Here is a 21,744-nt window from a genome sequence, read left to right as displayed (position 1 = left end):
TCATCTTGTTCTGTCAGTGACAGAAAAAAGGGACAGGACAAGGGGAATGGTTTTAAAATGACAGAGAGCAGGTTTAGATTCCATTTCTCAATCATATTTATATAAAGGAATTTCTGCCATTGCCCACTTTTTTTGAACACAATTTGCGCACCGAGCTCAGTCCATGATTCCCTGATTTACAATAAATAACTGTATAGGAGAGTAAGAGGATGGAGTTTCCAGAGGAATGATCCAAGGCCACACAAGAGAAGAACCAGCTTCAAAGGCTGGGCATTATCTTCTGGTGAATCCTGAGATAAAGGCCTGGCACGGAATCAGAAATATTTGTGGTTGGATTAAATATTTAGAGATGCTGCACAACTCCTGTTACAGCACAGCCTCCTGCCAAAATATCCTTGTTCACAGAGGATCCAGAATAGCTCAGGGAGGATTACATGGCCGGTGAATTTATCAGATATCTGATTCCCCTCTCTTGTCTTTAAATAAATTGTCTTTGTTTGGGTGCTTCACAACCAAAGAGTTTTTTAATTTTACCCTTTAAAATCAACCTTGATGATTACAGAGGAAAAAAACCACCACAGAGTAAAATACATTGCAAAAAACCAGATAATTTATCAAGATATGAGAGAAGTGCTTCCAACTAATCTGGAAAAAATCCCAAAATCACAGAATCCTCAGGGTTGGAAGAGACCTTCAGGATCAAGCAGTCCCCACCCCAAACCCTGTCCCCAAGGGCCACAACCAGACTCTTCCTGAACATTCCCAGGGACTCCAACACCAATCTGGGCAGCTCAGCCCAAGGCCTGACCACTCTTCCATGGAAATTTTCTTTCCCAGTCTCCAACCTGAACCTCCCCTGGTGCAATTTGAGTCCATTTCCTCTCCTCTTTTAAAAGAATTTTGTCCATTTCAAAATACTTTTGCTGCCTTCAACTTTTGTTTTGCAGTTAGAAATTTTGAAGCAGGGTTTGTGAAGAATGCGACAAAAGGTGACCCAGAGAAGAAGGAAGACAAAACTTAGGAGTCTTCAAATTTTATATAAATTATGTAGTGTTATGAATGCATAGAAAGGGGCAGGATAGGTAATTTTGTAAGGGGTTATTTAAAGTTAATTGAGAGGAAGAGGAAGGAGGGTGTTAGGACATAGGTTGGACATAGGAAGAGGAAGAAGAGTGTTAGGACTTAGGTTGGACAAACTTAGGAGTCTTCATTTTAAAAAATTTTATATACATTTAAAAAATTTTATATAAATAATGATGTGGTCTTATGAATCTATAGAAAGGGGCAGGATAGGTAATTTTGTAGGGGGCTATTTAAAGTTAATTGGGAGGAAGAGGAAGGAGGGTGTTAGGGCATACGTTGGACATAGGAAGAGGAAGGAAGGTGTTAGAGCATAGGTTGGACAAACTTAGGAGTCTTCATTTTAAAAAAGTTTATATAAATTTAAAAAATTTTATACAAATAATGATGTGGTGTTATGAATCAATAGAAAAGGGCAGGATAGGTAATTTTGTGTGGCATTACTTAATTGGAAGGAAGAGGAAGGAGTGTGTTAGAGCATAGGTTGGACAAACTTAGGACTCTTCAAATTTTATACAAATAATAATGTGATCTTATCAATCTATAGAAAGGGGCAGGATAGGTAATTTTGTAGGGGGCTATTTAAAGTTAATTGGGAGGAAGAGGAAGGAGGGTTTTAGGACATAGGTTGGACATGGGAAGAGGAAGGAGGGTGTTAGAGCATAGGTTGAACAAACTTAGGACTCTTCAAATTTTATATAAATATTAATGGATCTATGGAAAGGGGCAGGATAGGTAATTTTGTAGGGGGTTATTTAAAGTTAATTGGGAGGAAGAGGAAGGAGGGTGTTAGCACATAGGTTTCAGAAATCTGAAAGGTTTTTTCCAACATCATTAATTCTGTGATTCCGTGAGGGAGAAAAGCGCTTGGCTTGCAAATAAACCTCTGCAGTAAGAGGCCATAGGTCCAAAAAATGTGAATTTTAAAAAAATTTTCTTTTCCTTGTGTTCCCAGTGCTGGTGAAAGGCCAAGTGACCACCAAGTACTACCGGCTGCTGTCCAAGCAGGGAGGCTGGGTGTGGGTGCAGAGCTACGCCACCATCGTGCACAACAGCCGTTCGTCACGGCCTCACTGCATAGTGAGTGTCAATTATGTCCTTACGTAAGTCCAAATACTTTGTACCATTACCTGTTCTCACTGACTGACTCATTGATGATTAAATCTGCCAGGGTTTCTTGGCTCGCGTCTTCCGGTGTCGTTCTGTGCTCGCGTGTCGCGGTTTTCTCTGTTTGTGCGATCTCGTCTCTTTAGCTGAGAGAAAACGTTGTTGTGTTAATTATTATCGTTATTATCTAGACTTTCATCTTGTCCAGGGAAGGGCAATGGAGATGGTGAAGGGGCTGGGAAATATCTCATGAGGGAGCTGGGAAGGGGCTCAGCCTGGAGAAAAGGAGGCTCAGGGGGGACCTCACTGCTCTGCAGAGCTCCTGACAGGAGGGGCAGTGAGGGGGGTCAGGCAATGGTCTTAATTTTGTCAGGACAGGTTCAGATTGGAGATTAGAAGGGTTTTTTTCCATTGAAAGAGTGCTCAGGCCTTGGGATTAGCTGCCCAGTGAGGTTTGGAGTAATTTTCTCTGGAATTATTCAGGAGGAGTTTGGATAGGGCCCTTGGGGTGGTTGCTGGTGGTGCTGGGTCATGGTAAAACTGAATGAACTTGAAGATCTCTCCCAAAGTTGAGCATTCTGTGATTTTTTGATCAAGACCAGCCTTGCAGCTTGTGTGGTTTAGTTACAAGCACACGCTGCTGGCAGGGGAGGAACGTTGCTCCTTTTCCTTTCCTCAGGGCAGAGACCAATTCCTGGCTGAGCAGGAGACAGATAAATTGATCTCTGCTTTTCCATGATTCCAAACCACAGAAAACCAGGGATGGCTGAGGGAAGATGATACAGCTCAGGCTCAGAGAGAGGGGACACTTCATCCAAAGGTGTTTATGTTCTTCCCAGTGGAATTTTTTAATAGACTTGCATGGGAATGAGGTCACCCCATAAGATTCTCTGCTTCCTGACATCCCCAGACTCAGTGAAAATCTTGGGAGAGTGAAAATTCGAGCCTTGTGAATGCTAACATGTATTTTTACAGGAGTTAGTTTGGATTTTCCTGTGTTTTTTAATTTACTGGCCTGTTCTTTTGCAGAGATATTGAGTACAAGGAACTTCAGTTGTCACTGGACCAGGTTACCATTTCCAAGTCACAGTTTTCATGCAGAAACTCAGTACCTACCTCGCAGGAAACAAGGAAAATAGTAAAACCCAAAAGTAATAAAATGAAGGCAAAACTCAGAACAACACCTTACCCACCACAGGTAAAATTTCCAGCAATATTTAATTACCAGTTGTTCTCACAGAGTGGTTGGGACAGTGTAGAGATAATCCAGGACTGAGTGTGCTATAAAACAGACTATAGGATTGTCCACCCCAGAAAATCCCTCATAAATCAGGATAAAATTAGATCCTTTTTCCTTGGGGTGGAAAGTACAGGTAGCACAAAGCAGCTCTGGCAAGTGATGCAAAACCTTTGGGATATGGAGTGTGTGAAGCACTTCAACCACGATGTCCTCTCTTGGCAAAAAGAAGAAAATCCCGTACTTGAAATTTGTGCTGTGAAAATCTGGGCTGGTGTAGAATCTGTCATTTACTGTTGGTGTGTGGAGTTCTTGATGTCAGGAGGAATTTCTTTCTGGAAAAGGTGGTCAGGCCTTGGCAGGAGATGCCCAGGGAGCTTTGCAGTGCCCATCCCTGCAGGTGTGCCCTGGAGGTGGCACTGAGTGCTCTGGGCTGGGGACAAGGTGCCCATGGGGCACAGCTGGCACTCCGTGGGCTGGGAGGGCTTTTCCAAACTTAATCCTGTGATTCTGGAAAACTGAACTGCCAAAATTATCAAACCAAAGCAGGTTTTTTGTTCCCATGTGAAGGCAAAGTCATGAAGAGAGGAAATTCAAACGCACCGCTCGGTTCATCCCTTGAGCCAGCGAGGCCCGGCTCTGGGTGCCTCTGGGTGCCTCTGTACTTTCCTACAGGAGTTCCTCCTTTAACTCTTTTCCCCTGCTCTTTTCCCCCTCTTTCCCCAGCAATACAGCTCGTTCCAAGCAGACAAACTGGACTGCAGCCAGGTGGGGAGCTGGCGCTCCAGCCCCGCCGCCAGCGCCGCCGCCCTTCAGGAACAGAACTTCCATTCAGAGAGCAGCGAGCTCCTGTACGCCCCTCCCTACAGCCTGCCCTTCTCCTACCACTATGGACACTTCCCTGTGGATTCCCACGTCTTCAGTGGCAAGAAGCAAATGCTGCCTGCCAAATTCGGGCAGGCCCAAGGGGCGCCCTGCGAGGTGGCGCGGTTCTTCCTGGGCGCGCTGCAGACCAACGGCGAGTGCCAGTGGCACTACGCCAACCCCCTGGTTCCCAGCAGCCAGTCACCCTCCAAAAGCCTTCCCGAGCAGCCAGTGAACATCATCAGGCACAACCTTGCACAGAGTTATGAAGGTGGGTGTCGCTCTGAGCCAGCAGGAAAAGCTGGGCTGCGCTGTGGATGGGGAGGATTTGTGTTCGCGGTTTGAAAAATGGTTTTGGTGCCTTGGATGCCTCCCTCAGTTTGGGAAGGACATTGGGGTGCTGGAATGAATCCAGAGGGGCCAACGAGGCTGGAGAGGGGCTGGGAACACAAACCCTGTGAGGAAGCCCTGAGGGAGCTGGGGGTGCTCAGCCTGCAGAAAAGGAGACTCAGGGCTGCCCCCATCACTCTGCACAGCTCCTGAAAGGTGCCTGTGCTCACCTGGGGCTGGGCTCTTGCTCCAGCAGCACTGACACACCCAGAGCACACAGCCTCGAGCTGCACCAGGGGAAATACAGGCTGGAGAGCAGGGAAAAGGTTTTTGCAGCAAGGGTGAGAAAGTTCTGGAATGGCTGCCCGGGGAGGTGGTGGAGTCCCCATGCCTGGGTGTGTTTAACAAAGCCTGGATGTGGCACTGGGGGCCAGGGCTCAGTTGGGGCTGGGCTGGACTCGATGGTCCTGGAGGTCTCTCCCAACCCAGGGATTCTGGGATTCTGGAAGTGGCTCCCTAGAGCAGAGGTTAGCCAAGATGAAGAGAATTAGAGCAGGTATTCATTAAAGGCTCCCCAGATACACCTGGGGCACTCAGAAGCCCCCAGAGGCCTCACCCAAGCTGGACAATGCTCACCAGAGTTTCACACAATTATCAGTTTGGTCATTTACATACCAGGGGTTAATTCTCCAGTTACAGCTTCAGGTAATGAAGTCCTTCACCCCCAGTTTGCTCCCCCCAATTCACTTTTGTTTGTTTTTTCAGGGCCTGAGGCTGTGGGGTGTCCCTGGGTCTCAGGCCTGGGGGGATTGTTTGGTCTGACCAAAATGTGGAGACAGTAACTCACACTTTATAAGGAGTTTAGAGTTATGCACTAAGGCAGCACAGGATTGGAAAAATAGAAAAGCTGAAATCCTGACTCTTCAGTTTAGGAAGGACAGAAAATCAGAGGCAGTGAAGTGTAATCATCATTACATTGATGGTATTCCCATGTTCCTTCTTCCCATTTCCATCAGCACTGCACTGGGAATATTATCAAAGCTTCAGTTGACAAAATGCTCTCACAAAAATCACTTTTAGAACAGCACAGTTATAGTGTGATTGATCCTTCAATACTGGCACAATTTACCCTCAGTGTTTTACACTCTCAGAGTTATTTAAGTGGAATTTCTCATGTAAATCACAGCTGAAGCCAGATTGAAACTTGACGTCCACAGTAATTTTTTATAATTTTAACACAGAAATGAAAATAAACACCATCTATTCCCATAAAAATTGAAGCTTGTCCTTTCTCAGCACAAAGCCACCCTGAATGTTTTTACCTTACAGAGTGATAATTCTGCTTTACTTGATAATAATTCTGAATTTGAAAATGTCTCCCACCACCTGCATTACTTCACTGTGCAGATGGTCAGGGATAGAAATTAGAAATTCATTGAGGATAGGCATTGACTTCTCTGTAAGAAATAACTCTGTAACACTCCTCTACAAGAAATAACCTTGAAAAATTACAACACAACCAAATGTAAAGCTGCTAAAAATACCCTCTAATCACAGAACCAGGGAATAATTAGGGTTGGAATGGAATTCTGGGGATCATCTTGTCCAACTTTTTTATTTCCAGTGTGTTCAACCAGAACAGGGTTTCTTGCAGTGGTTTTGGCAGAGATTTCTCTCTCATTTTAAGCACTCCTGATCTCACATCTGCCCCAACTCCAAACTGAAACTGAGTGAAGTTGTGACGGGCAAGGAACAATGTTAATCAGCTAAAGCAACAAAAATATTTGGCCAAACCAGACTCTGGCAATTGAGGCTGTTTTGGGATGGTGTCAAGTATCTGTAACTCAATTAATAGCATTAATTACTCCCCTGACCCAGCTTTCCCTTCAAGCCAAACACGACTCTGAATTTAATTGTTTTCATGAATGAGCCCTGGAAGTTCTGCTGAGATTTCAGGTTGCTGCTGGTTTTAGCAGGAGCAGCCTTGGTTGGCCTGGATTTCCCCCCTGTTCCCTGCTTTACTTTCAGTAATTGTGAGAATTATTAAAAACCTGTCACAAAAACATGCAAAAAAAAAAATTAAATTAATAAAACACCACCACATTTGAGTTTATTCAATCTTATTAAATATAGGAGTTCTTGTGAGATTGAAGGTGTATCTGAAAGTGTCAGAGTACATCAACAAGTGCAGAATTCAGCTCAGCTGCTGCAGAACTCCCAGGAAATCCTTAATTTAAACTCCTTTAAGCAGAATTCCACTTAATCACTTCCCAATCCTTGGTTCCCGTCCGAGTCTGTCTGCATTCACAATTTTCATTAATTAAAAATCACTGATGAGAACTGAGGTACTGCTGTGCAGTCAGATGGAAACCTTCACTTCTTGGAATGGAGGAAGCAGTAGTGGAAATTTAAAATAAATACATTAATTAAAAATAAATTATTTTAAATATATTTAAAAAATTAAAATAAAAGGTTTAAAAATTAGATAGTCTCCAGGGTACCTTTTTAGGTAGGCTCTCGGGTACCAGAATAAAGAATTTATTCACTTATGGGTGTAGATATCCAAGATCCAAAGGGAATATTAAAATATAAATATATTAAAATATAAAGATGTTCAAAGCTGAGCCTGCTGCATCAGACAGAAGACGGAATCAGACCTCAAATGTGCTTCCCACAGAGGAACAAATAATTTCTGCTCGGGGTTTTGTCCTTCTCAGGATGGTTTGACCTCACCCATGGTGGAGCTCACCTCGCTGCCAGCAGCATTTTATTTCACTTTTCTGTGGCTAGGCTGAAAATGAGCAAGAGGGAAGCTCTTCTCACAGCCCAGAGCAGGTTAAATCCTCTCCTTAGTTTGTGCTCCTCTAATTTGCTGCTTCCTTTGGTTGCTGCTGTGGACTGTGGGGGAAAAGGAGGAGTTTTAGACCAAAAATAGGAAATGGTTTTGTCCTTTCTGAAGATGCTGTGGGGAAAAAGGAAAAGAGAAAAACAAAGAAAACCAAACCAAAATAAACGAAAAAACCACTATCACCACCAACAAAAACCCCGTGCTCAAAAAAAACGAGAAAAACTCCAAACCCCCTCAAAAAACACACACAAAAACAAAGCAAAAAAAAAAAAAATAACCACAAAAACCCTCAAAAAACCCAAAAAGGACCAAAACACCCCAAATAAACAACAAAAAAAGCCGAAACCCCCAAAAAAACCCACAAAACCCCCACAAAAACCTACATATTTTGAGGATAAGGATAAAGACTTAAGTAAATCCTGCCTATCTCCAGTAAATCTGCAGGAATAGGGTAAAAATACCCCAAATCCCAATAAAAAGGGGATTTTTTTACTCCAAGGAACTGCTGCTGTTTTTCAATCTCATCCCACATCACCATTTCCCCACCAGGAGGAAAATGGAGCTGCAATTCCAGCAGTTCTCATTTCTGGTTCTGCCTCCACTGAGGGTTTTGGGGCTGGAGTTGGGAAACTTGGGAAATTCTTTTTTGGTTGGGAGATTTGGGTTCTTTTTTAGTTGGGAGATTTGGGTTCTTTTTTGAGCATTTTGATGCATTTTGTTGGATATTTTTTAGGGATATTTATTGGGGATTGGATGAAAGTTGGCTTGCTGCAATTAATTCTCTGCAAAAGCGCTTTGAGTTGTATTAAAAAATATACTTACGTTTTTTAACGGAAATACATATTTCCTTTGTGTTGAGGAAAAAAATATGGTAAAACTCAGGCCTGGGCAAGAGGGGAAAAGAAAACAGATCTTCCCCTACAGACAGGATTTCCACCCAATTTTTCCAGCCTTGTTTCAAAGGCGCTGTTGCACTTCTGCTGAATTCTGAACCTTTGGAAGCCACTTTTTTTTTGGGGGGGGGTTTTTTGTTGGTTTTTTTTTTTTTTTTTTGCATCTGATCCCCCTTAGGTTGTCAAGGGCTGCTTTTTTTCCAGTGGCTCACTGGAGAGCTGACAGCCAGGGAGCTTCAAAGCAGGGAGGATCTGCTTAGCATCATCCTCTTGGATCCAAAGGCAAAGCCAAAGCTGACATCTGGCAGCCGGCTTGGAGGCTCGGGCCATCCCACAGCACACCCAGGGCAGCAGCTGCCAAAATCCCCGTGGGCCAAAGACATTTTTCTCCATGGAAAATAGCTCCTCTTGGAGAGATCAGAGGTTGGAGGATGATGGTGCCGAGCCATCAAAGCTCTGAAGAAGCACGTAGCAGATACGGCTGCCTGCAAATCAGATGTTTCTGCTTCAGGATCTGGTTTTGAAGCTTCTTCCACTTTTTCCCAGCTGGCCCAGTCATCATAAAAAATCGTTTCAGTGAAGGCAACTGTGTTTTTAGTCAGAAGTTTCCTTTTTAGCCTTGGGATTGCTGCTGTGGGCACCACAGGAGCTGCTGGTCACTCAGCGGTGCTGTTGGGCCTTCTGAGCCACCCGTGTGAAGCCACCAGCCAGGCCAAACCTCAGGAGATGAGGAAAAAGAGACTGAGAAAATCTGTGAAAAACACTCCCCAGGTTTAGCTACAGGAAGAAAGAAATGACATTTTGCAAAGGGAATTCCCCGTGAGACAAAGAGACATTTTGTCTCACCTTTGTTTTTGGAGGGAAAATTATGGAGAACAATCAGCTCCAACAATGCCTTGGGTGATCTGAAATTAGGGTTCAGAGCAGGACAAGAACAGACTGAGATAATCTAAAAAAAAATCTTTTCATGGCCAGGGGTTGTACTAAGACCTGCTCTACCTCTGCCTTGTTTGATAAAAATGAGGGAGAAGGATTTTTTATAGGGGCGGAGAGCGACAGGACAAGGGAAAATGGTTTTAAACTGCCCCAGCAGGATTGGAAATCACAAAATGAAAGGTGACAAGGCAGAGGCCAGCTGGTGGCTGTGATGCCTCAGCTTCTTCCAAGTTCTCTTTGGGTTCAAGAAATGGAGAAGGACAATATTTTGTTCAGAGATTAACGAAGAGCCATAAAGTGAAATTATTTCAAAAAGTGTAGGAGGACAAATCCATCCGTCTTGTGGACACCTTAAACCCAGAACACGTGAACATAATAAGGTGGTTACTATTTATTATTATTATTATTATTATTATTATTATTATTATTATTATTATTATTATTATTATTATTATTATTATTATTGTCAGTAGCTCTCATCAGCTACATTTATTTCACAATAAAACCACCAAATGTGGAGTTAAAATCAGAGCACTGCACAAATCCACTAGCTGGATTTGTGATCTGGAAGGGCCATTTTTCACCAGCTGGTGAGAACTCAGCTTCCTCCAGCTTCTCCTTCTTGTGACAAAATGTATACATAGAAAAGGGAAAGAATAACTTGAAAGGTTATTGTTTCTAGGAGGGGGAAGAAGAAATTGGAACCAGATTCCTATTTAAATTCTGGTGTTAATTACGTGGTGCAACTCCCTCTGAAATTAATGGAGCTCTGCATATAAAAAAGAAAATAAAAGGTACAATTGAGCTGTTTCTGCTTCCTCTGTTATCCATGAAGGCTTTGCCAGTCTATTACAGCACAGGGAATATTTAATTATTAATGGCCATGGTTACATCAGCAACCAATAGAGGGGAACTCCAAAAGTTTTAAGATGTTGAATAAAATGGTTAGAAAAACAGAAAATCCATTTTAAAAAAGGCACTTAAGTGTCCAGGGCTTCCAGTGAACCTCACACAAAACAAGAGTTTGGGTCTGACATGAGAAATTTCCTCAGTGTGTCATTTTTCCTTTAACATAAAACTTTCAAATGTGCCTTGGAGGAGCTGTTTAACTCACAAACTGTTCATAGGAGAGTGCAAAAAGAAATCATTACTCATATGGTACCGGTGAAAACCAGGGGCCTTTTCTCTCACTGCCTGTAGACAGGGGTGTACAGAAAGGAAAAGCTTCATAAGGCAAGCAGAAAATGGTAAAAATAACTCAAATTGCTTCAAGAGTTCAGTTGTCATGCAGAGACTGAGGAGAAAAAAAAAGCTCAATATATTTTAGAGGAAAAGCTGGAATAGACATCCCAGGCTCACACTGCTGAAAAATGAAGTATGTGGCTTCTAATTCTCTAAAAATACCCAATTTTTCTCCCCCATTCAAAATTGTAACCTGCAATTTTATTATTATCTACCTTTATTACATGGGAATATCTTAAAATCAGAGATCCAGCATTACTCCAGAGGTGTTTGTGTTGCTTTTCTAGAGACGTTTTTAATATCTGATGTCAGCTTTTCAAAGAGAAAAAACAAAGCCTTTAATGTGACCCACTCTGGGTATCACAAGGAGATTTTATTAATTAGATAATTACATGTCACTTTCTAATATCTTATCTAGATATTAAATGTACCCCAAATAAATACCATGAATTACAGAATCAACAGAATAACCAGAATCAACAGAATTCTGCAGAATGAAAAAACCTTTGGGATCACTGAGTCCACCCTCTGAGCTGGATGTTCTCCTTGCAAGGACGAGTGTCCAACACACTCCCACAAAGACAGGAAGAATAAATTCAGTTTATTTCTGGTTATTATTCCACGATTAAAACAATTCCACTGTTTTTTTTACCAATGGAATCATTGATAGGTACCAAAGTAATCCAGCTTCTAGATAAATCTGAGACGAGTTTACTTCCGGGGAAGATTTTTGGTTTAAGGTTGTAGTTCCTAACATTTCTTTGGTTTAATTGAACTATGATAAGTTCATGCCAGCGAGTTGTACTTACTGCAAAGGCTCGTTACGAGTAATTAACACGTTTTTTTCCTTGCCCTGCCAGTGCCACTGCCCAACAGGAGGTACAGCCAGGACGCCCTGCCCGAGGCCTTCCCCAGCTGCACGGCGCCCGTGCCGGGCCGCTACAAAGAGGAGCTCTACGACTCTTCCCTCATGAAACACAGCAAAGCAGAGCCCAGGCTCCAGCCCCACGCCCACCTCATCAAAGAGGAGAGCAAGGTGGCTTTCACCAGAGACCTGCCAGAGAAAATGCCCACCACCGAGGGCTCCTTCTCCAGCCCCCTGCTGCCCAAATCCGAGTGCTGCCAGGCCAAGGCCGTGGGACAGCTGAGCCACCTGCTGCCTGTGCCCTCGGTCTACGAGCAGAGCAGGAGGATTTGTGTCAAAGAGCCCAAATTTGGGCACATCAGCCACCACCCAGGCGGCCTGGAGGAGCTGGACGAGAGGATGAGCGCGAAGCTGGACCACGAGGCCGACGGCGAGCGGCTGATGGAGGTGAGGCCCTCGGGCCAGGTCCCCTTCGTGCTCCTCAACTACCACCACGTGCTGGCCAAGCACGGGGCCTTCCAAACCTCGCCCTGCACGGCCCCAGGACACGCGGGGGAGAATTATTCCTACAGCTCTGAGGAAGTCAACGCGTTCCTCTACAAAAACCAAAGCCCCTCCTCGGCTTCCTCCCCAGAAGCCCACAAGGAATCTGCACTGCCCCACTACATTGGGACTTCTGTCATCATCGCCAACGGCAGGTGACGGCAGCACAGCGCGGTTCTGTGTTTAATGAAGAAGCCAAACTGTAAGGATTTGCTAAAAAAAAGGAAAAAAAAATAAAGCATGAGGAAACACAGTGACATTTACTGAGCAAAGCTGGAGGGCAGAGAGGGACAAAGTGGTGAAGTTCCAGTGGGCAGGAAAATCCCCTCCGTCCCTGCCGTGCTTCGGTGTCCCAGCCAGGGACAAGCCAAGTTCCAGATCTTATTTTGTTATTTCATAGTGTGCAGCAGAAGGAAACGAGAGGTGTTATATGCAGAGGTTTATATGAAGAACTTTTTTTTTTTTCCTTGACCCCTCCTTAAAATAAACTCAAGTTTTGTTTTTTTTTTTTTTTTAATCATTATCATAAAATATGCATTCTAGTTTAGGGTTTTTTTGACAAATTGTGTGAAACCTCGCATCAACTCTCCACCCAACCCCCTGACACATGGACTTCGTTGAGAGAGTGGTGATTTTGAACAACCACAACACAGCTGCCCTACCCAAACAGGGAAAAAAAAAGCTTATTTATTAATTACCAAAAAGTTTTAAAACTAAATAAATCAACTCTACATTTGATTTATTTAACAGAGATTTCAGTGTTCTGAGATTGTTGCCACCACCATTTATCTTGACAAGGGACAATATGACAAATTAATAGGTACAAAGATAGGTATTACAGGGTTACAGGTCTTGTCATGGCAAATTGGGACAAATTATGGAGCAGGAACTAATTCCCCACAAATAAGAAAAGGAAACTCCTAAATCCTGTGTTTCCCTGGGCATTCTGGGGGAAGCCTGTGCAGATTTTCAACCCAGCCAGTCACAAATACATCTTAATAACAGCACCAGAAATGTTTTCTTTATAGTCAAGAGAATAATGAACATTTCTGCCTTATTTTGAACTTACCAGCAGAATGGTGAGCTTTGAAAATTCCAGCTCTTAACACGCTGAACTTCCTCCAGCATAAATCCTGTTGTCAGCACAAAGGTAGGGCTGGAATTCCCTGCTTGGAGCACTTCACAAATCCCAAACAGCACATTTGAAACACCCACATTTGGCCCAGCCAGCCAGGAGGAGATTTTCACCCCTTTATTTTTAATTCTTTGCAGAGGATGGATCTGTGGGAATTTCACTGACAACATTCAGCCCAGGGTGGTTTTCAGCCATTTCCCCAAATATTGTGAGTGGATAAAACAACAAAAGGCTCCCTAAACAATAAATGTGGCTCTAGATCTCACTCAGCTCCATTTCTTACCCCGATCCAAGCTTAATTCAGAATTTTTCAAACTTTCTCTCATCAGACTCTAAAGAGAACTTCACTGAAAGACCTTGAGCACCCTGGGATGGTGGAAGGTTCCCTGGATGAGCTTTAAGCTTCCTTCCAACCCAAACCATTCCATAATTCTTTGAAGAAAATTCTTCTCTGGTTTGTGTAATATGGAACAAAACCCTTGCTCATGGATTGCACCTTGTTAGAAAAACCATAATGCAATATCAGCCCTAAAAATTCCACATTCTCCATGTTTTCTATGCAGCAATAATTCATCCCAGAACGGTCTGGGTTGGGAGGGACCTCAAAGCTCATCCAGCAGTTCCAAGCCCCTGAAATGAGCAGGGAATTTTCCATCAGAATACAGAAATAAAGTTATTTCCTTCTGTGTATGAATATTTATTGCTCTGAGTACAGAAAAATACTTTAAAAGCAAAGGCTTGACAACAACTTTCAGTATTTTTTCTTCATTGCATCCCATTAAAGGTTCACAGAGAAACCTTTATTATCAAATGAACATTCACTTGAAAATGAACTTGAGCTGAACACTCTCAGCTGTTGCTTTCAATTGCATGAAAAATACATTTTGTGTTAAACAGAACAAAAAAAAAAAAAAAAAAAGCCAAATCAGTGATTACAAAAAAAAACCCCAAACAGAACCAAACCAGCAGAGTCGCTCCCTGTGTAACCTCTCAAGTCTGGAGAAGCTGGCAGCTCTCCAGAAAAGCCGTAAATGTGGGTTACGACCATGCTGACCCCACAAATCAAAGCCAGGAGCCACCAGTGGCTTTCCCAGTTGGTTCAGAGCCCTCCCAGCCCCTGCTCCCCATAAACGACCCCAAATCCCGAAAAGATAATTATGGCTTCATTTTGTTCAATCAAATTAAAGCCAAGCCCCACAGAGGAGCCACTGGCATGGTTGGCATCATTAAAAAGAAACCTGATGCCCAACCTTTCTCCCTCATTAGTGGCACTGCTGAATTTGGGTGTTCCTGCAAGCCCTGCTCGCTGTAAAAACACAAAAATTGGGGCTTTCGCTCGAGGAAAAACACCATCGATCTTTTTCAGCTCGAAAATATTTTTCCACCTTGTTATTGCCACCTCCAGGCTTTATTCCAGCAGCCTGAGCAGAGGAGGTGTTCCATCATCCTGCCCCAGGTGTTTCAGGGGAGGCGATGCCCTGTGTTTGCCACAGGAAATTTCCCTGCGAGGAAATAATGAACCAATTAAGAGCTCCCAGCTGATAACGCAGGGGAAGGTGCAGAAAAGATGGCAAAAGCAAATGTGGGAAGGATTTTTTTTTTTTTTCCCCGCCACTCTCCAAATTTTAAACAGCAATTCCATGTTCCCATCTGGGAGTAAATTACATTGGGAGAAAAATAGGATTTTTTTGGTCAGTTAAACTGCAGATGTTCTCAGGAAAATCACAGTGCAGAACAGGGCACTGCCATCGTGGTGGCAGCGTTTGAATAATGAAAAGTGGTTTTAATAATGAAAAATGTTTTTAATAATGAAAAATGTTTAAATTGTGAAAAAAAAATGGTGGCACTGAAGGGGAATGTGAATTGAAATATGAAAAAAACCTCATTTCTCTTTAGTATTTGAGCCACACCCTTGTACTGAGACTTCACAAGATTTTAACTCTTGGGGGAGTTCAGACCTGGCAAGAAAATCATGGAAAATGGGAGGAAGAGAGAATATTTTACCAAAATTATAGAAAATTTGGGTTGGGAGGGACTTCCAAGATCTCATTCCAGCCCTCTGCCCGTCAGGGAATCCTCCACCAGACTCAGGTGAAGCTGGAAAAGTGAATCCCACCGTGAGGTCTCCAAGGTTTAGAAGCAATGGAAATAAAACAAGGTGATAAAAGCACAGATCTGTCGCCAGCCCTCTGTGCCCTGGGATTTGAAAAATGCAATTTAAGGAAATTGTGCTGAATTTAGGGAAAATTCAGCACAACAGGTGCAAAACTGGGGAATTCATCACTGGAAGTGCCAATGGATGGGAAATCTGCCGGAATTTCTCCAGAAATCTCAAGCCAGGACATAAATTCGTTATTTTCCAGCATTTCAGTCACACTTCAAAAATGCCACAGAGGAAATGTTGTTATTCCAGTTCTTTCCTGAAGGTTAGATTTTGCTTTTTTTTTTAATATGATGCAGATAAAAGCTATTTGGCAAGTGTAGGTGAAGAAGCACGCAACCCAACCAACCTATTCAAGCTCAGAATTATATATGTATTCCCTAAAAATGTAAAGCATTTTTGCTTATTTATTATGTAAAACAAAACTGTTAAAATGTTAATAAAATCCTGTAGCCAAAGGAAAACTGAGTTGAATTTCTCTTTTTTTTTTAAATAAAAACAAGACAAAGTATTTCACAAAGGACAATGGTGCATATTTGAAAATTTATTTCAAGTGTGACATGTTTTATATTGACAATTAACGTACTATAAAATACACAGAGAGTTTTTAAAATTTAAATGCATTTTAAATGAAGACACTTGGAAAATGCAAATAACACAGAATCACTAACGAGAAACTCAACACTTGACAATTCTTCCCTGCAGTTCTTTTTTCTCCATCGTTTTCTGACCTCTGCCCTTTGCTGGGCCCAGATTTAATTTCTTTGGTGTCTGATCAAGGCAGTGCATCCCCACCACCACTTAGCCATGCAAATGCTTTTTATCAAACCAGTTACCCCCAGGAACCAGCACAAATCTTTCCCCTGACAGATTATTTTGATTGTAGTTGCAAAAAGTAATTTTTTTTTTTTTTTTTTCAGGCTGCTGATGCAGCTGAATCAGAGAAAGCAAAGCAACGAATTTTTGCACAGTGAAGCAGCAGCATAAAGAATTAAATGCTTTAATATTATTTCCAGGTAATAGCCCTTGATTTGTTGGATATATTAAAAAAAAAAAAAAAAAAAAAAAAAGCTCTGAAGTCTTATAAAAGCTTTACTAGAAGCAGGATGTGCTGCCTGGCCTCTGAAATGTGAATTACATTATTACTTTTTCAAACCTTTGGAAGCAGCTTTGTTGCTGACTGGGCACGACCCACCCTGGACTCACACACGTGCCAACACATCCAGAAGTTTTCCTATCAATAAACAACCCCCACAAATATTTTCACCATGAGAAATGTTCTACCAGAGCCCAGCAGGGAAAAAAAAAATTTAAAAAAAAAAAAAAATAGAAATAGGGACATGGTAATAAATGGGTTTTTTGAAAGCACTTCATCAAGAAAATAGTTTAAGATATGAGCTCAGCCTCACAATGGAAGAGGTGTTTTACTAATCCAGACAGCTGAGCGAAATGAAACATTTTCAGGGATTATTCCTGGGCCTGGAGCTGGCTGGATCTCCCCAGCCCCACACCCAGGGACAGCCCACACCACACCTGTCTGTCACACACGGGGAACGAGGACAAACAGGATTTTCCTGCAAAAATGTTGGGGCGGAGGAAGAGCCAGACGCTGCCTGAAAGAGTCAGGGATTGCCCCAGGGATTCATCCACAAGGACTTTATCCAGCTGCTCCCTGTCCCACGGGGATTCTCCTTGTCTTTGGTTCCGAAGGAAAAGCAACAAATCCTTCACCCAAATCCAGGAGACACCAGAAGAGGCCACTGAAAAGGCAAAGTGGCTCCCACAGTGCTCTGGCACATCCAGGTTTGGGCAGCTCTCCCCTGTGGAAAGGAAATTCCACTCCAAATTCCTTCCCAGTGCAAAAGTTTTGGGAATAACCTGACAATTCCCATGAGAACAGACCCAGCTCGTCACTAAGGCAGCCACAAAAGGACCAACAGCAACCAGGAAATGTTGCAGCATTTAAAAAATGCTAAAAAATCCCTCTGCTGCTGCTCAGCTTTACAAACTCATTCTGCCCTTTCAAAATTCCCTTTTTTGTTTACCCTTTTCCCCATCTATTTTTGTCCCTGGTGAAGGGAAAAGGAAGTTTTTTGAGGAAGCCGCTCAAGGCCCAGCCTGAGGCACGGCCTGGTTGTTCAATCCCTCCAGGCACTTCCCAGCCTGTGTGGAACAGGAACAAAACCCAAAAGGCAAATCCTAAAGGCAATCCCTACAGGCAAATCCTAAAGCTGAGACACTTTCAGCTACAAATTCTGCCTTAAGGTGAAGTTTTGTAAAACTCTGTGGTTGGAAAAGCAGCACCAGAGCTCTGCTTTGCTGCAGTTTGCTCGTGAAGGAGAATGCAGAAAATAAATGAGGATGCAGCAGGAAGATGTGAGGGTGCACGTGCACACCCATTTTTTATAAATCTATATATAAATATATGTTTCTTTTCTTTTTACTGAAGCTTTATTAAGCCAGACTCAAGTCTCAGTTGATCACAACATGCATTAATATTGAATTCTGATATCAAAGGCAGCTGCCAAACCTCCTCAGCCCAAAGCAGTTTTGAAAGCATCTGGTGGGGAAAAGCCAAACTTGGTGCATCATTTTAATTATCATTTTAATTATGGCAATTAACAGCCCTGTGCAGCTCTAGTAGATGCTGGTGTGCAGCCGCATGTGATTTGGATCATGGGGAAAAAAAAGAAAACCCAGCAGGGTTTGGACAATCGGGACAAATCTTCTGTGAGATGGAGCATGAAATCCTAAATTTAACAGGGACAATTTAATTTCTCCTCTTGCTGCCAAACCACCTAAACCCTAATATGTGAGGATTGGTCAAAATTACCATCACAGACAAGTTTTCTTGGTTTAAGACTTCTTGGCTTTGGAGCTGAAACAATCTAAAATGTTTGGATTGTTTATGAGGTGAACTTTAGCCTGAAAACCCCATTTCTGGCTAGAAGACAGTAGTTTCCTTTCTGGAATTTCCAATCTGGCTGATCCACCATGGAAAAAAACAAAAAAAAGAAATTAAGGTGGCCACATCACACCTGGGACAAAATTGTTTGGGGAGCTGTGGTGGCCAAATCTCCTTGGGAGAAAACCCCACCAAACTCCCAGTGGGAGCTCCAGGAGAATTCCCAGGGTGTTCCCCCACATGGAAATGTGCAGGCAGCCCCAAAAATCAGCTGCTTCCAGGCCAGCAGGGGTTAAAGCTCCTGGTTTTAGGGCTTAGCAGCAAAACCAGACCATGGTTTGGAAAAGGGGGTGACAAAAGGGCTGTGGAAGAGAATTTGGGCACGGGGGAATGGTGTGACTTCTGTTTCTCAATGGAATAGTTGTTTGCAAAAGGGAATTTGATTTATTCCCTTTATTTATTCACTTAACTACATTGAGATAACGATAAAATTACCACTAAATTCTGAATTAGCGGTAATTATAGAATTAATTAGTGGTAATTGTAGAATCCCATCCCCTGAGATGGGATTCTACAAAAACCTGGGTGTGACACTTTTCCAGTGGGTTTTCCTTCCTGAAACCCCTTGGAAAACTACGATTTAAAGGACAGGTGAGATGATTTTACTCAGATTCGGGTGACTGAGGAGAGCAGAGTGCAAATCCCTTGGATAACCCAGCACAGCTCCTCCGTGCTGATGGAAAACTCTCCCAAAAACTCAAGGCAGCCATTTAAGAGTTGCAGACCTGAGATCAAAGCACAGGTTGGTAAATTATTGTAGAGAAGAACCAAATCAGGATCTTCACCCAGACCTGGAATTAAGCACAGTGGTGATCCCAGCAATTCAGGAATATGTGATGTTCCAGCTGGTTTTAGTGCAGACAATGCAGAAAAACAAAAAACAAAAAAACAAAAAAAAACAAAAAAACAAAAAAACAAAAAAAAAAAAAAAGTAAAAAAGTACATATTGTCCTGCACTGTGCTAAATCACACAGAAACAAAAAAAAAAAAAAGGAAATGTTGAGCCACTTCAGTCTCTCCACTACAGGATGTAAATGCGGAGAAAGTTGTGTTCAGCACAAATATTCCTTGCAAAGAACAGATCCTTACAAAGAATGGCAGCAGAGGTGAGTTTTAATGTTAACGAAAAGAATAAAGGCCTTCAGCTGTGAGATCACCACCTCTCCTCAGCTGCCGACGTTACCCACGGCAAACGCAACAACCGGAAGGCAAAACCAAACCGCGAGTTCCCCTCGGAGGCCGAGGTGGCGGCGCCAGCCCCAGAGAGCTCAGTCAGTGCTTGGGCACGATGAGGTTCCTCAGCATGTCGAAGGAGTTGCCGTCAGGGTGCACGGACTCCACGCCCCCGCCCTCCTGGTGCACCTGGAGGAACCCAAAGTCGTCGACGCCGACGATCCAGGCCAGGGGCCCGTCCTCGCTGCGCAGCCTCACCCGCTGCCCGCTGCAACACAGAACCGTCAGGCTGAGGGGTGAGCCTGGGGCTGGGGGCTCTGCTCTGGGGACCTGGCACAGACATGACTTAGGGAAATCCCTCAGCTGGGGTTTTCCTCCTGAGAGCCTGGGAGGCCTCAGGTGCAAAATGCAAACATTGATTATCTGCTGCTGTGGGATGCAACAGGTGCATCTGGGATTGGTCTCATGCGGTTGTTTCTGATTAATGGCCAATCACAGTCAGCGGGCTTGGACTCTCAGGTCAGTCACAAGATTTTATCATCATTTCCTTTTCTACTCCTTTTTAGCCTTCTCATGAAATCCTTTCTTCTATTCTTTAGTATCATTTTCTTTTAATATAATATACATAAAAAATAATATAATATATAAAAATATTATATAATATATATAATATAGTATAATATAATATAGTATAATATAATATAATATAATATAATATAATATAATATAATATAATATAATATAATATAATATAATATAATATAATATATATAATATAATATAATATAATATAATATAATATAATATAATATAATATAATATATATAATATATATAATATATATAATATAATATAATATAATATAATATAATATAATATAATATAATATAAATTTTTAGATAATATATATATTTCTTTTAATATAATATAATATATAATGAAATCAATATAAAAGTTTAATATAATATATCATTATATATATTATTATATATATTTTATATAATAATATAAATAATATATACAAATAATAATATAAATAATATATATAAATATATCATTTAATAATGTATATTATTAAATTATATATTTTTATAGATATCATTTAATATAATAGATATCATGTAATATAATATATATTTTTAGATAATATATAATTTTCATATAATATAATATAATATAATATAATATAATATAATATAATATAATATAATATAATATAATATAATATATTAATATGAAATTTTAATATATTATATCATTTAATATATATTATTATACATATTTTATATAATATGAATAATATATACAAATAATATAAATAATATATAATTTAATAACCTATATTATTAAATTATATATTTTTATATAAATATATCATTTAATATAATATATATAATTTAATATAGTATATATTTTTATATAATATGTATAATTTTCTTCTAACACAATATATATCATAAAATAATAAAGCAGCCTTCTGAAACATGGAGTCAGATCCCCATCTCTTCCCTCATCTGGGACCCTGTGGACAGCACAGTTCACACCTGGTGTTCCCAGAGGGAGCCCAGGCCCATCTGCAGCAGCCCTGGAGCTGCAGAGGAAAACTCCCCCCTTGTGCAGGATCCCTGCTGCAGCAGAGCCACAGCTGGCACTGCAGGAGGGCTGAGCCCCCCTGGCATGGGGCTGGGACACCGCCCTGGCACACAGGGGGCAGGGCAGGGTCTCACTCTGGCAGAGCTCTTTTGTATCACTGCATTCGTATTTTATTTTGATTTTTTCCCTAGTACAGAACTGTTGTTCCTATTCCCATATCTTTGCCTGAGAGCCCCTTAATTTCAAATTAATAATCATTCAGAGGGACAAGGTTTACATTTTCCTTTTCAGGGGAGGCTCCTGCCTTCCTTAGCACACACCTGGCTGTCCAAACCAAGGCAGCAGCTCATGCACACTGAGCAAATAAAACTGATGCCTTAAGATTTTATCTTTTCTATTTTTCCAATCCTGTGCTGCCTTAGTGCATAACTCTAAACTCCTTATAAAGTGTGAGTTACTGTCTCCACATTTTGGTCAGACCAAACAATCCCCCCAGGCCTGAGACCCAGGGACACCCCACAGCCTCAGGCCCTGAAAATACAAACAAAAGTGGATTGGGGGGAGCAAACTGGGGGTGAAGGACTTCATTACCTGAAGCTGTAACTGGAGAATTAACCCCTGGTATGTAAATGACCAAACTGATAATTGTGTGAAACTCTGGTGAGCATTGTCCAGCTTGGGTGAGGCCTCTGGGGGCTTCTGAGTGCCCCAGGTGTATCTGGGGAGCCTTTAATGAATACCTGCTCTTATTCTCTTCATCTTGGATAGCCTC

General features: G+C 41.9%; 2 protein-coding genes across 3 annotated transcripts in view; one reads left to right on the top strand and one right to left on the bottom strand.

Annotated features, from left to right (window-relative positions):
* SIM2 (SIM bHLH transcription factor 2) overlaps positions 1-12,416 on the top strand; it is a 69,276-nt gene extending 56,860 nt beyond the window's left edge. The window contains exons 8-12 of one of the 2 annotated variants that reach the window (XM_058800179.1): positions 2,036-2,183; positions 3,217-3,385; positions 4,151-4,559; positions 8,395-8,420; positions 11,427-12,416. In XM_058800179.1, the coding sequence (XP_058656162.1) occupies positions 2,036-2,183; positions 3,217-3,385; positions 4,151-4,559; positions 8,395-8,420; positions 11,427-12,104 (1,430 nt within the window). In that variant the 3' untranslated portion in view covers positions 12,105-12,416. Of the gene's footprint in view, positions 1-2,035; positions 2,184-3,216; positions 3,386-4,150; positions 4,560-8,394; positions 8,421-11,397 lie in introns of both variants that reach the window. The other variant, XM_058800178.1, reaches the window with a different exon arrangement.
* Positions 12,417-19,318: 6,902 nt separating this feature from the next.
* HLCS (holocarboxylase synthetase) overlaps positions 19,319-21,744 on the bottom strand; it is a 171,824-nt gene continuing 169,398 nt past the window's right edge. The window contains exon 11 of the mRNA XM_058799979.1: positions 19,319-19,647. Within this exon, the coding sequence (XP_058655962.1) occupies positions 19,479-19,647 (169 nt within the window). The 3' untranslated portion in view covers positions 19,319-19,478. The remainder of the gene's footprint in view (positions 19,648-21,744) is intronic.

The sequence above is a fragment of the Ammospiza caudacuta genome, chromosome 2 (assembly GCF_027887145.1).
Source record: "Ammospiza caudacuta isolate bAmmCau1 chromosome 2, bAmmCau1.pri, whole genome shotgun sequence".
Classification (NCBI taxonomy): domain Eukaryota; kingdom Metazoa; phylum Chordata; class Aves; order Passeriformes; family Passerellidae; genus Ammospiza; species Ammospiza caudacuta.
Note: the sequence above shows the minus strand (reverse complement) of the source record. Positions and strands in the feature narration are given on the sequence as shown.